Source organism: Lontra canadensis, unplaced genomic scaffold, assembly GCF_010015895.1.
Source record: "Lontra canadensis isolate GAN:19392208 unplaced genomic scaffold, GSC_riverotter_1.0 scaffold78, whole genome shotgun sequence".
NCBI lineage: Eukaryota > Metazoa > Chordata > Mammalia > Carnivora > Mustelidae > Lontra > Lontra canadensis.
Genome location: NW_022631072.1, coordinates 1,929,044 through 1,941,304, shown reverse-complemented (window position 1 = coordinate 1,941,304; position 12,261 = coordinate 1,929,044). Strand labels below are relative to the sequence as shown.

At 46.2% G+C, this 12,261-nt stretch overlaps 1 protein-coding gene across 6 annotated transcripts in view; it reads left to right on the top strand.

The window, feature by feature from the left end:
* Positions 1–12,261, top strand: part of VIT (vitrin) — a 99,569-nt gene that overhangs the window by 34,886 nt on the left and 52,422 nt on the right. For all 6 annotated transcript variants that reach the window (XM_032881875.1, XM_032881878.1, XM_032881877.1 and 3 more), the window contains exon 4: positions 8,796–8,952. In XM_032881875.1, the coding sequence (XP_032737766.1) occupies positions 8,796–8,952 (157 nt within the window). The remainder of the gene's footprint in view (positions 1–8,795; positions 8,953–12,261) is intronic.

Genomic DNA, 12,261 nt, shown 5'->3' with positions numbered 1-12,261 from the left:
GCCCTCAAACAAGGGCCATCTGGAGAGACTAATTCCCAATGCCTGAGGGAGAGTTTTCTTTGGGCAACTGTGCCCTTTCTCTTGCAACCTTGAGTTCCAGAGGTGTGTGAAGACAAATGCCTGACTACCTTCTTAGAATAGTGCAAGGGAAAAAATAAAATGAAAATAAACCCAAGTTAATGTCTCAATAAATTAACCTGCTGGTAAAGTTCACCATACTATACAAAATGAGAGTTTCACCAAGTTTATTTTTAGAGATTTTTCCAGGTTCTCACTTCCCTGTTACATTTCGGAGCCCTGGCCTTCCTTGGAGGGACATTAGTGGCGGGTTTAGTCAGTACAGACCTGTTCGAGCATTTTCCAACAAATGACCAAAATATGGCTGCATTTGTCTCGATTATGGAAAGCCACAAATAATGATTGAAGGGTGTAGGTGTGTTCATAACACTCTTCTCCAAAGGCGGTCATGATGCCTTATGAATTTCAAGGATTAACTTCATTTGTGTATAGATTACGTGCTCAAAAAAGGCCTCCTCTTCAACTCATGAATATTTCAGCCCACACTAAAATAAACACATCCTGTGTTTGCCCTTACATTCTGTCCATCAACAACTCTCGAAAAATCCCTGCCCATCAGTGCCTATAGAGAAAAAAAGCGTTTAAGTTATCAAATCTCAGGAAGCCCCAGAAGAGCCTCAGAAGGCATGGCTTCAGTGAAGAGTGGGTTCAGATGAGGAGAGAGCCACAGGACGATCAACTCCATGGAACGCGTTACCGGCTTCCCAGCCCGCAGTCTCTCTGACTTCAGTTAGCACCCCATCTGGTGTCGGATAAAGTCATGCAAAAGTGAGACTTTCTGGACCCAATTCCCATTGCCAGAGCACACACTAACCTAGTTTAGATTGCTCCTGTGTGCGCTCCCCTTCCTCTGCTCTGTACTTATCACCCATTCTTTTTTAAAAAATATTATTTTTATTTATTTGCTGGAGAGAGAGTGAGAGAGTGAACACGTGCACAAACGGGGAGTAGCAGAAAGAGGGAGAATCAGGCTCCCCACTGAGCAAGGAGCCCAATGCCAAGCAACATGAAGACCTAATTAGTGTTGAGTATATGTTGAATTGATAGACAAATGAACAGCAAAAAACAACAACAAAAGCCTAGTATAAAATAAAGCAAAATGTGGTGATTATTACATAAGAATAACAAGGGATATATGAATAGGGTTCATACTGATTTCACGAAAGAGCATTTGAGGTAGGATGTGAACTATAAGTAGAATTTTACAGACAGAGGTTGGTGGAGGGCTTTCCAGGTAGACTAAGCCCAGACATCCTGGGGAAAAAGTAGAAGATGAAGTCAGGGTATAGTGAGCAATGTGGTTGGTTTAAATGTCGGGGGAGTCATGGGAGATGCAGCTGGGATGTGCATTAGGACCAGGCAAGGCCGTTCAGGAAAGCTTTGTTCTTGGCCATTCATTGGACAGTGGGGACCCTCGGAGTCTTCAGAGCCCTCTACATGATGAAGACAACAATCAGCAAGATAAACACAGCAGGATAGTCTCCTCAGGCAGTGAAGCTGCATTCTGAAATATTTCCACTACGTTTGAGCCTGTGGAAATCGTCTTAGCTTGTGGTGAAATGTACAACCTTTTATTCACATAGTTCTCTCCAATAAGTTAACCTTGATACCTTGAAAGGCATGGAAAGATCTTTGCAATCAACCTTGAAAGGTCGATGATTCCCAGCGGTACTGCCTCGGGCATGAAGAGGTAATTGTTCTGGGACTTGGTTATTTAGTGATTGGACACTGATGAAGAGATCTACAGCTTTAGGGGGTTGTTGGATTCGAGTCTAACATGCACAGAACTTCTTGAGTAGGTTCACGTGTTGTTGACTGCAGCAACATGTAAGTCATCCCCAGCGTGTGCTAGCTTCTCAGACACCTGGTGCCAACATCCATGCGTCCTCCACACATCGGTGTGTGTGCCCTTTCTCAGACCATGAAAAAGGAAGAGGATTAACTTTCTAAACCTCCTTCTGGGGCTGAGAAGAGAGGTACATTTTTTTTTTTAGCTGAGGAAACTACCATGGCAGTTCTCAGGAATAACAGGGAAACAATGGGATAAATGCACAGATGCGCGCACACACACTCACACACACACACACACACAAAGTGTGTGCGCACATGCACATGACCTACATGCAAGAAATAGTGACCTGCCGATGGTTGTCAGTGATCTTTGAGTTCAGAAAAGTCCTGCAGGATGAGAGTAGGGAACAGCAATTTAACTCACTCTCTTCAGCTATAGAAGCAGCAGCTAGGTGGAGGTAGAAAAGTCTTGGCGTTAGAGCCAGAGGGCCTGGATTCAGATCCTCCTTCTGCCACTTACTTGGTACCTGGGCTTGAGCAAGTCAACTCACTTCTCTGAAATAGAGAAACAATGTACTTCTCAAGGTTTTGTAAAGATCAAGTGAAAAAATATGTGTTAGAGTCCTTTGTGACTAGAAATAGGTTGTTTTTAGAGACACAAATTTTGCAGCTGTGTTGCCACAGATAGATGAGCCTCTGCTCTCCAGTCACTCCTTCATCGTGGTCCTTCCATGGCACATAGATAAAGGTATTGTCTCAAGCCTGGTTAGAAGGTCCAAACTTCACAGAGTTTTTGAAGTGTTTAGATCTTGAGCTTGGAGTTACTTGTTGAGGCATGCGCTCTCTACTGGGTCTGTCCTTATAAACAATTTCCATCATATGTCTTATGTTTCCCTCAACTGTTGCTTCATATAGTCTTCTTGAGAAATTCAATGACCAGAGGGAAATATTTCTTTGGCTCCCATGGCTTCACAGCTTGGCAATTCTTGGCTCAGGTGAGAGCGTGGGACTGTGTTGGAACCAGACATCAGAGTTCAGACCCAGCCCCACCATGAACTAATGCTATAATTTCATCATCCCAGTGTTAGCATGGCTGCTGTGGATCCTCAAATGCCAGATTAAGCCTGTGTAAATACCAACTCTATAATCTTTTCAGAAGTCTGGAGCATGCTCCATGATTTCTGGAGAATCTGCAATGTACTTCCTCATGATTTCTCTACCTAGTCACTCCTGTGCTCCCATGGCCTTCCTGTTTTACCTTGCCCTGTGACTCAGCTACTCTACTAACTCCTACAAGAAACTTCCCTGCCTCTGATATCATATTTTGGAGACTTTACTAAGTCTTAATCTAATCTTACTAGATTTTCTAAGACCAACAGAAGAGGTCACCTCGTGGGGTGTAAAATTTTCCTCCACCCGCTGCTTATTTCGCCCTCACCCTCCCTGCCTCACTATCTCATGCCCCACCTGCACTCTCTGACTAAAAAGCCCATTTTATGGGTAGATGCTTCTCCTTGCCTCTTTGAAGAATTCAGCCCATACACAGGCCCTTGAAGTTCAGCCTCTATCCCAAGTAGGCTTCTCAAGAAAATTCTTCTGAGAAAAACTAATGTGTAGTCCTGAAAAGAGTGTTAGCAAGAACAGTTCTTGACATCTTGGTTATAGCAGGATTATTAATTTATCTAATCCTCACATGATTTGGCCCCTGCTTACCTCCCAGACTCTATCATAGACCTCTCTCCCTCATCCACTGTTCTCTGCACACACTGGTCTCTTTTATGTTCTTCAAACCAACAACCCCATTCCCACATCAGGGTTTTTGCCCTGGTTCTTCTTTCTATCGGGGCAGGGCGGGGGTCCTTCTTCTAGGCCTTTGCTAGCTAGCACCTTCTCATCACCAAGTACCAGTGGTAGGAGATTAAGTAGACAGGAGTACAGCGACCAATCCTTTAGGGCCTTGTAGACCATCTCAAGGACCTTGGATGTCATCCTAAGGGCAATAGTAAGCTAGTGAGGGTTTTAAGGAGGAGATTGATGAAAAGTGATTACTTTTTTTTTAAGTATCACACTGGCTGACCAATGGAGAAATGACTGGGGTAAAGGGAAGGGTGACATGGAAGGAAGAAGACAAGATAGCAGGTTATTATGTTAACAGTCCAGACAGGAAATGTTGGTGACTTGGACCGATGTGGAGGTAGAGAGGAAAAAGCTTCAGAAATAAAACTAGTAGGATTTGCTAATCAACTGGTTTCATTCATTCACTCATTTGGCATTCTTTTTATTTTCTTTTTAAGATTTTATTCATTTATTTAAGAGAGAGAGCACATATGCAAGTAAGGAGGAGGGACGGATGGGGAGGAAGAGAATCTCAAGCAGACTCCCCACTGAGCATGAAGCCTGATGTGGGGTTTGATCTCATGAACCTGAGATCATGACCTGAGCCAAAACCAAGAGTTGGATGCTTAACTGACTGATCTACCCAGTCGCCCCTCAGCAGACATTCTTGATCAGCAGTAAACAAAATAGAAATCCCTACCTTTGTAGAGTATATATTCTAGTAGGTGACTGAAGATACAAGTGAAACTGGGACCTTGAAAAGTACTAGCATTTAAACAGATAAAAGGAAAAAGTGTTCCAGGTGTCAGAAATGATCCAAGCCAACTTTGCAAGATACTATGCATTTGAGAAGTACCAGGAATGATATTGGCAAGCCCAGAAGTTCCGTGGAGGGGATTATGGAAAGGCCTTAAGGATTTTAGAATTTTTTCATAGGTAGCAAAAAGGTATTGACCCAGAGATTCAAGGTGGTTGAGGACCGTTTAAGAAAAATGGGAAAGAATGTTTTTGCAAAAGAAGTCGCTATAAAGGAAAGAGTACCATGATTTGGTCACTGGGTGTCAGGATCAGAGAGAAGGAAACATTCATCTTTAAATTTTATTTAATGGTCATTTTTGTTTCATTAAATTAACATTTTTTATAATTCTCTTAAAATAGGATTTTGCTCTAGTTCAATATCACAGTCTAACAAAATCAAATTTCACATCAAAACTACTTATGCATAAGTACTTTTATGTTATAACAATTCTTCCTCATAAGCAGCCTGGAGGGGAGCTTACAATGGCTTTCTCTTAAATGATTAGGAAATCTGCTTTCCAAAATCAGCATAGCTTGCCTGGGATCAGCAAAAAGATGAATGGAAAATGAGTATTCCCTTTGATATTGCCTGCTATGTCACTGGCTTATTGTATGAGACATCACCCAATCTGATACCCCACCACCTGAATCCACTATTAGATCAGGCAGGAGACCCAACCCGGCAGAAGCATGCACGGTCCTGTCTCTGAGATTTCAGGGCTGCATGAAATAGTGGCTCAGACAGTACCAGTTTTGCCCAGGGGCCCTCTGAGATCCATACAGCAATCACAGGACCTCAGGGAGCAGCATCTAAAGGTCATCTTTTAGTTCTAACCATCTGGGTTGCAAGTGGTTCTCTTTTGCCTGTGGCTGGTGCCAAGGGCCTCCAGGAAAAATCCTTGGCAGATAATGTGGTGCTTTGATGTTGAGCTCTGTCGTGAAAGTGATAGCGACCATGAGAAGGCAAGCATCCTATGAGGGAGAAGAGCATATGGCCAAGAACAGGTCTCTGGGCAGAGATTCTATCCAAACAGCTCTGGGCAACCCCAGGATTTCTGTGACTTCAGCCCAGGGCTCCCTCTCTACCACAGCAACCGTCCACTCGGGAAGGAATGAGAGAGGCTCTTGCTTTGCTTTTCGAAAACATTCCTGGCTGGAAACCTTTTGACTTCTACCTAAGTTGTCTCCTGAGGTTAACAGTGGGGACACAGTGCCCCCAACCCCCAAACTCTGGCCAATTGCCACCTGTCTTCCTACTTCCCTTCAGACCTGAGGACAATACCTCTTGAGCTGCCTTCATTTTGACTTGTCCTCTGACGGATGCCTGGTTTCTGTACGTGTGAGAGAACGCCCAGAGAAGGGTGAAGGGAGACACGAAAATGAATCTAAACAACACAAGAGAAAGGAAAAGGAAAACCCAAGCTGTAGGATCGAATAGTTCAAAAGTGTTCCGGGGAAATGCGAAAAGAAATCACTTCTTTGGAGCCGTATGTGGATGGAGGAAAGATTCTCAGAAGTTGCAAGAAAACAGACGCCTTCACAAACAACCGGGGGATACTGGAAAGCACTAAACCCTGGTTTCCACACTCAAGGAAGAGTGGCCAAAAAGACCAAGTGGCTGCTGCTTCCAGAGGCCACATTCAGGCATTACACTTTCCAGTGATTTTGGCAATTACTTTTAATTAGCTCACTCTCTCCAGCTTAATTTTCTGTACCAATTTAACAAATATTTGACCTTTAGCCACACATTGCCATTGCACCCTATTTTTCCAAAGCACATGAGCATATGTGCTTGATTTCGTTTTTCCTGCGAAGGGTCGAGTTAATTCACTGATTTTACTAATCCTACTGGGTGCTGTTAAGGCAGAGCTCATTACAGGTACTATCAGGCCTTCGTAAAAACAGACCCAACAAAAACAAACAAACACCCCTTAAGGGAAAGGGGAACTTGATTAGCAGGAAGGAAATATTCCCATGTGACCTTTCCCCCTTGTCTTCTTAAACCAACTATTTCATGGAAAACCCCTTGCATGAACTGTGAATACCCTTAAGTCTTTCCAATACCTTGGATCCCTGTGTAATACTCATGCAGTAAACTTCTAGATTCCCCGCTTTTAACTTCTCTTCTCCAAAAAATTTGGGTTGACCTGCCAGCAGAGCCAAAACTTCTGGAAGCCAAAGTCACATCCACATTAAATCCCAGGTCACAGAGCCGGTCACCTCCTGGTTCAAATACCTGAGAACCAAGAAGGCAGCCTTCCCTCTTGTGTCTGTGTGAAGGAGCAGACACATTTGGGAGAGGGGAAGTGGGGGCAGAAGAGAAGGGAGCTGAGCATGTCCAATTACACCCAGGGACCAATTAATTTCAGGAGAGTCTACACTGGTGTCTTTAGGCCCCAAATTGTCTTTAAATATATATATATATATATATATATATATATATATATATTCTAAGACTCAAAATAGTAAATGCAGCCTTGAGTATCAGGACTGAAAAGAATGAAAGATAAAAGGAACAGAGCTTTGGAGAGGAGGCCACCTGTGGTAGGGAGGAGAAAACCACAGGCTGCTCAGAGCACAGCGCTCGGCTTCTTAACAGAGACCACAAATTGTTTTAGCCTGTGATCAGACTCGCCCCCCCCCCCCCCCCCCCCCCCAGGAGAAGGGCTTCCACGCAGGCCCAGCCCTTCCAGCCGGCCAAGATCAGCTGGGAGGAGTGTTTAGGAAGAGAGCAGCACTTCTAACTTCACTTCTCCCTGTAGTCTGAGTGAAATGCGACTCTGCTCCGTTAGGATACATAAGGGTTAAAAAAAAAAAAAAAAAGAGTGTGCGTTTTGGATACAGCTGGAAGCCATTAACAACTCTGAGACCATCCCGGGAACCCAGTGAGAGGGTGGGTGGCCTGGCAGAGATCCTGGATCCCTGTGTGTAATCACCGGGCGGGGCTGTATTTCTCCCTCCCACCCAGCGCAGAAATCCCCTCTTCCACTGTTCAGTCCGTGCCCACAGGCTCCCCACTCACGCACGCACGGCTGCAGGAGGCAGTACCTTCCTTCAGAGACAACCTCAGGCACTAGAAAGTTCTTTGCAGAATGTGCCTCTGTGGAAAGGCTCCCCTTTCGTTTTCGCTTGGCCGGCTGTATCACAGCACACAGCAGTCCTAGTGGGAAGACAGTGAGACCCCTGGCCTCCTCCAGATTCTCACCTCCTTGTGGCCAAACAGCCCTGTCAGCCAACCAGCCCTCCTGTCTGATGGTTTCAGGACTCCTCCTGAGCCTGCTTTCTCTCTCAACTGTGCTGTTTCGGAGTCCCTTGTGAAGAACGGAGCCCAGAACAGAAGATATTGCTGGCTAGGAGGACACCAGTATGGTATCCTCTAGGAGGCTTTCCCTTCAGGAGTTTTGACGGCCATTTTTTCAGGAAAGACATAGCTAGGCCCCCTTTCAGGTACTGCCACTAGAGAATCTACGCCACCTCATTCCCCGGCAAGCTTTCAGCTCTAGAAGACGGGCCTGATGGATGGTGCCAATCCATAATGGCTGCAACAAAGTCAAAAAGGAGACACGAAAGAATAAAGTTTCCTCTGGAGGCTCGTAGGGGAGCTCCTCGCATTCTGCCAAGTGTTGAGGGAGGTGACCTGGGATCTAGGACCTGTTCTCTGGGACCATGACCAAAGATCTCTCTCATGATCTGTCTCCCCTGTCCAAAAGCCTTTCCATTGCGCCCCTCAGAACACAAGAACTGTTGCCTCCCTCATCTGGCCCAGCCCTCCTAACCCCGTCCTCCCAGCCAGCTCCAGCACAGGGGGTCTGAGGCACCATGGCCAAGCTGGTCCTGGTCGCTGGGCCCCAGGCCCAGGCTACCTCAGTACCCTTCCTGAAATGCCTTCTCTTTGTCCTGTACGGTTGTCTGAGGGGTCCCTCCTTTCCTGGGCTAGCTCCAGCGCTCCTGAAAAACCAGTGTTCTCCAGCCACAGGCTCAAGGCGACATTTCTGACCCCTGGAGGTGGGTCTTTTCCCAGAGTTCTCCACTGCAGTTGTCTGGAGAAGTGCAAGAATCCACCTCTGTTTCTGCCCTCAGCAGGCTAAATGCTACGGGTGGTCACTGTTGTTCTTTTGGTCTGAGGAATGTCTTAATTATATCTTTGCTTTCATTATATGGACAGGACCCCAGGTCAGCCCAGGCCCTGGCTTCTGGAGATGAAGTAGACAAGCTGTTATGACCCGACAGAGTCACACCATATATAAGTAGGTACCACTAGGTGTAATTTTGACCTCGTTTTGCTTTCCCAGCTGTGCCCCAGATCAACTGCGATGTCAAAGCTGGAAAGATAATCAATCCCGAGTTCGTCGTAAAATGCCCAGCAGGATGCCAAGACCCCAAATACCACGTTTATGGCACGGACATCTACGCCTCCTACTCCAGTGTGTGTGGCGCCGCAATTCACAGGTGGGTAGCTCCGAGAGTAGCTGGGCTGTGGGCAGGGAGCTCCCGGGGCCAGGTTCCTGGATTTAGCCAGCAACACCGTACACACATAATGAGAATCCTGTATTTGCTGAGGCAGCCCTATCCCGGGGGTTACACAGAAGCCACGCGTGGTCCCAGATCTCCTTTCACAGTGTTCTATGGAAAGGACCCACTTCTCTTTACCCTAAGGGGATGGAGAGGAGAATTCTACTCCCACAGATTCATGACAAGGAAACCAAAGTTCTCGGTAACCTAAAGCATGTTTTTTCTATCTGTATTTACTGAATGAGGAAATAAGAGGTTATAAGAAGTAATAATAAGTAATAAGTAACAATAAGATAATATAAATAATAATAATAAGAAGAAGACTTCATAATAAAAAGTCCTGGAGGTTTGGAGAAGAAATGTCACAGCAGTGGTGATGGCCTGGAGATGAGTGGAACAGGAAAAGTGAGGAGGAGGGTGACAGGTGGTTTTGCTCAATCAGCTGTTAGTTTGGGACCCAGGAAGGATGACCGGAAGTAGGACATGCTTTGAACAAAGTCACTGCCTAAATGAAGAGAGGCAGAAGTGACCTTCACAGAATCCTCAGATGTCTTTTTGTGTCAGCTGGGAGTCCAGACCCAGGGGGATGCACGTTTACTTCCTATCTTTGATAATAAGGCTAATGTGTCCGTGTCGAGCACCTCACTTACGTCACCTTATTCAATCCTCACCGTTCTCTGTACCGTAGCCTCTACTGTTATCCACATCTTACAGATGGAGAGAGGCTGACTAGCTTTTCTAACACCACACTATTAAAAAGTATCCAAGTGGGGACTCAAACTTAAGTCCATTGCCCATGCTCCTAACTGCCCCTTTGAGACTGCTGTGGGACAGGACTCCTGAATCGACGCTCAGCCACCAGATACAAAGTTTCTGAAGCATTCGGGCTTCAGGATCTTTTTCCTTCTCTTTACTTGCACACCAGTCAGGTGAGGGATCCATCGTCTCCCGGCCAGAGAGAGGGGGAAAAGATAGAAAATTTATTCCCTCTCCAGGTGTCTCGTCAGTAGCTCTCAGAAATTTGGGGAAGCAGCAAGAATGAAGTCTATGTGTAAACTGAGATTTAAGAATTCCTAGCAGAATTGTTGGCCATCCTCCTTTCTCACTGCTGCTGAGGAGGGCTGATGAGCCGACTCGTTTTCCAATGGGAGCAGAACTCTGAAGGCTCTATTATGGAGAAGTAGGGAAACAGTCAAGAAAAACTACCCCAAACCCTGTTTCTTAACCCCAGAATACGGAAAAAAAATATTTTACTTTCATTCTGAAAGAAATGTCATGCAGAAAGGAAAGAGATACACAACTCTACCCATACGTGCGTGTGCACGAATAAACACATGCCTGCTCCCACACGAATGCTTGCACACATGCATCCTTACACACGTGTGTGCACGCTCGAAAGCTCCCACACGATAAACACTCCTCAGCCCGCGTCTGTGTGGATACTGATGTCTGCTGTAGCGGCTGAGCCTGTCTTAAGGTCACTGTATTTTTCCAGGGGCATCCAGAATTGTTGGCCCCTGCTTCCTCTGGCCTTTGCTGGCTCTGCCTTGCCTGTCTGTGTCTCCCAGGCAGGACAGAGTCCATGAGTTGATTCCACCTCACAAAGATGTCGTCATAATCACAGTAATCCCTTGCACTGTGATTCGCTCCTCCTAGCATCATCTCAACACTACAAGGCTGCTGTTAATGTAAACATGCTGTTTATTAAAGAAGAGCTGAGAAATAAGGAAGTTAATTCAATGGCTGGTTAGTTGCACATTCAGGATGAGAGCTCAGGTCCTCTGACTTCCAGTCCAGAGCCCAAGCGACACATTTACGTAAGAACAGGGGCGTCCCATCACTGCTTAATACACAAAGAGAGGACTTGAGGTGGATGTGGACTTTGGATGAGTAAGAGTCAGGGAAGGCTTTATGATGGATGGACACACCACGGGAGGGCAGAGTAAGAAGGGAGTTGACAAAGACCAGGACTCCGTAATCCCAGTGTTTTGGTTGGGCTGTGGAAACTCGTGGAGAAAATAAGGAGGTGGGTGGAGAGGCGGAGGACAAGAGTGTGAATGTTTCAAAAATCAAGATTTGCTACTTGAGCAACCAAGTGCCCTTTGAAACTTCCTGGACCAGGGTCTGATCTAGTGGGAAACTCTATTCGGAAGGATGTGTCACTGTTCGTGGGCAGGATGAATAGAGGTCTTAAGGGAGAACAGACAGGAATTTTGTTTTTCACAAACAAAACAAGTCTGTTTTCAGAAGGCAGGACTTAAGACAGAGAACTTGCATAGAAAGTACACACAGGGCCTCCAACAGTGGCCCATCAGAGCCCCCCACAGTCAGAACTGGGAGGCTGGAGAGAGCACACTTTGGTTTTGGCATTCAGATTTAGCTTTAGGATTCAATATTCATGCAATATATCATAATCAGATGTCTTATTATATGTGATTCCCTCGATTCTTTCAAACCATAGGGACAATGAACATATCTGAAGCATCGCAGTTTAGCTCAGTCTCGTCCTGAATTCGCCTCTGTATTTAGAGTGGGACCATGTGCGGGGGAGAGGGAAGCTTTCTCCCTAGCGGGGCAATGGGGAGGCCATCCACATGCAGAGCACACTTCATGCCGATTTCTGACCAGATGCCCACCCTGAGAATGGCAGCTGGTCAAATCCCAGCCCTTTTCTCCGAACCATGCAGCTGACTTGCAGCTGAGCCCAGTCCCCTGGGACCAGGGTCAGGGAGGACAGGAACCTGCAGACTCTGTCCAGCATCATGCAGGACATCTGAGGATGCAAAGAAGTGGAACTGGTTTTTGCTCTTTCAGATAATATGTACAAGGTGCCTATCTCTGAGTGAGGATAGAAACGAGGTTACATTTCCATAAATTCTCCAAAGTACCACGGCTCCTATCTGCTTCCTAAGTGAAACCACAGCCTCTTGAAGGCTCTCTCCCTCCAGTTTCTCCTCCAGGGCCTGAGTCTCTGGTTCATTCCACCTCCATGGACTGCCGTTGGCACCTGAAGTTTACAGACCCTAATCTCCCCAGTATCTACCCTTCTCTAGAATCTCTGAGAAGGTCCACATCCTCTAGTTAACTCAGTCCTCAAGATGAGGCAGCCCCCCTGCCCGCAACAGGGAAATCTCAGGAGCACACCACAGTTCTGTCGTGCACCTTCCCCAGAGTCTGGGTTTTGAGTCTCACACCAGCCTCTGATGGGGCACCAGCCGCCAAGAATCCCCTGGGCCCTTCCCATTT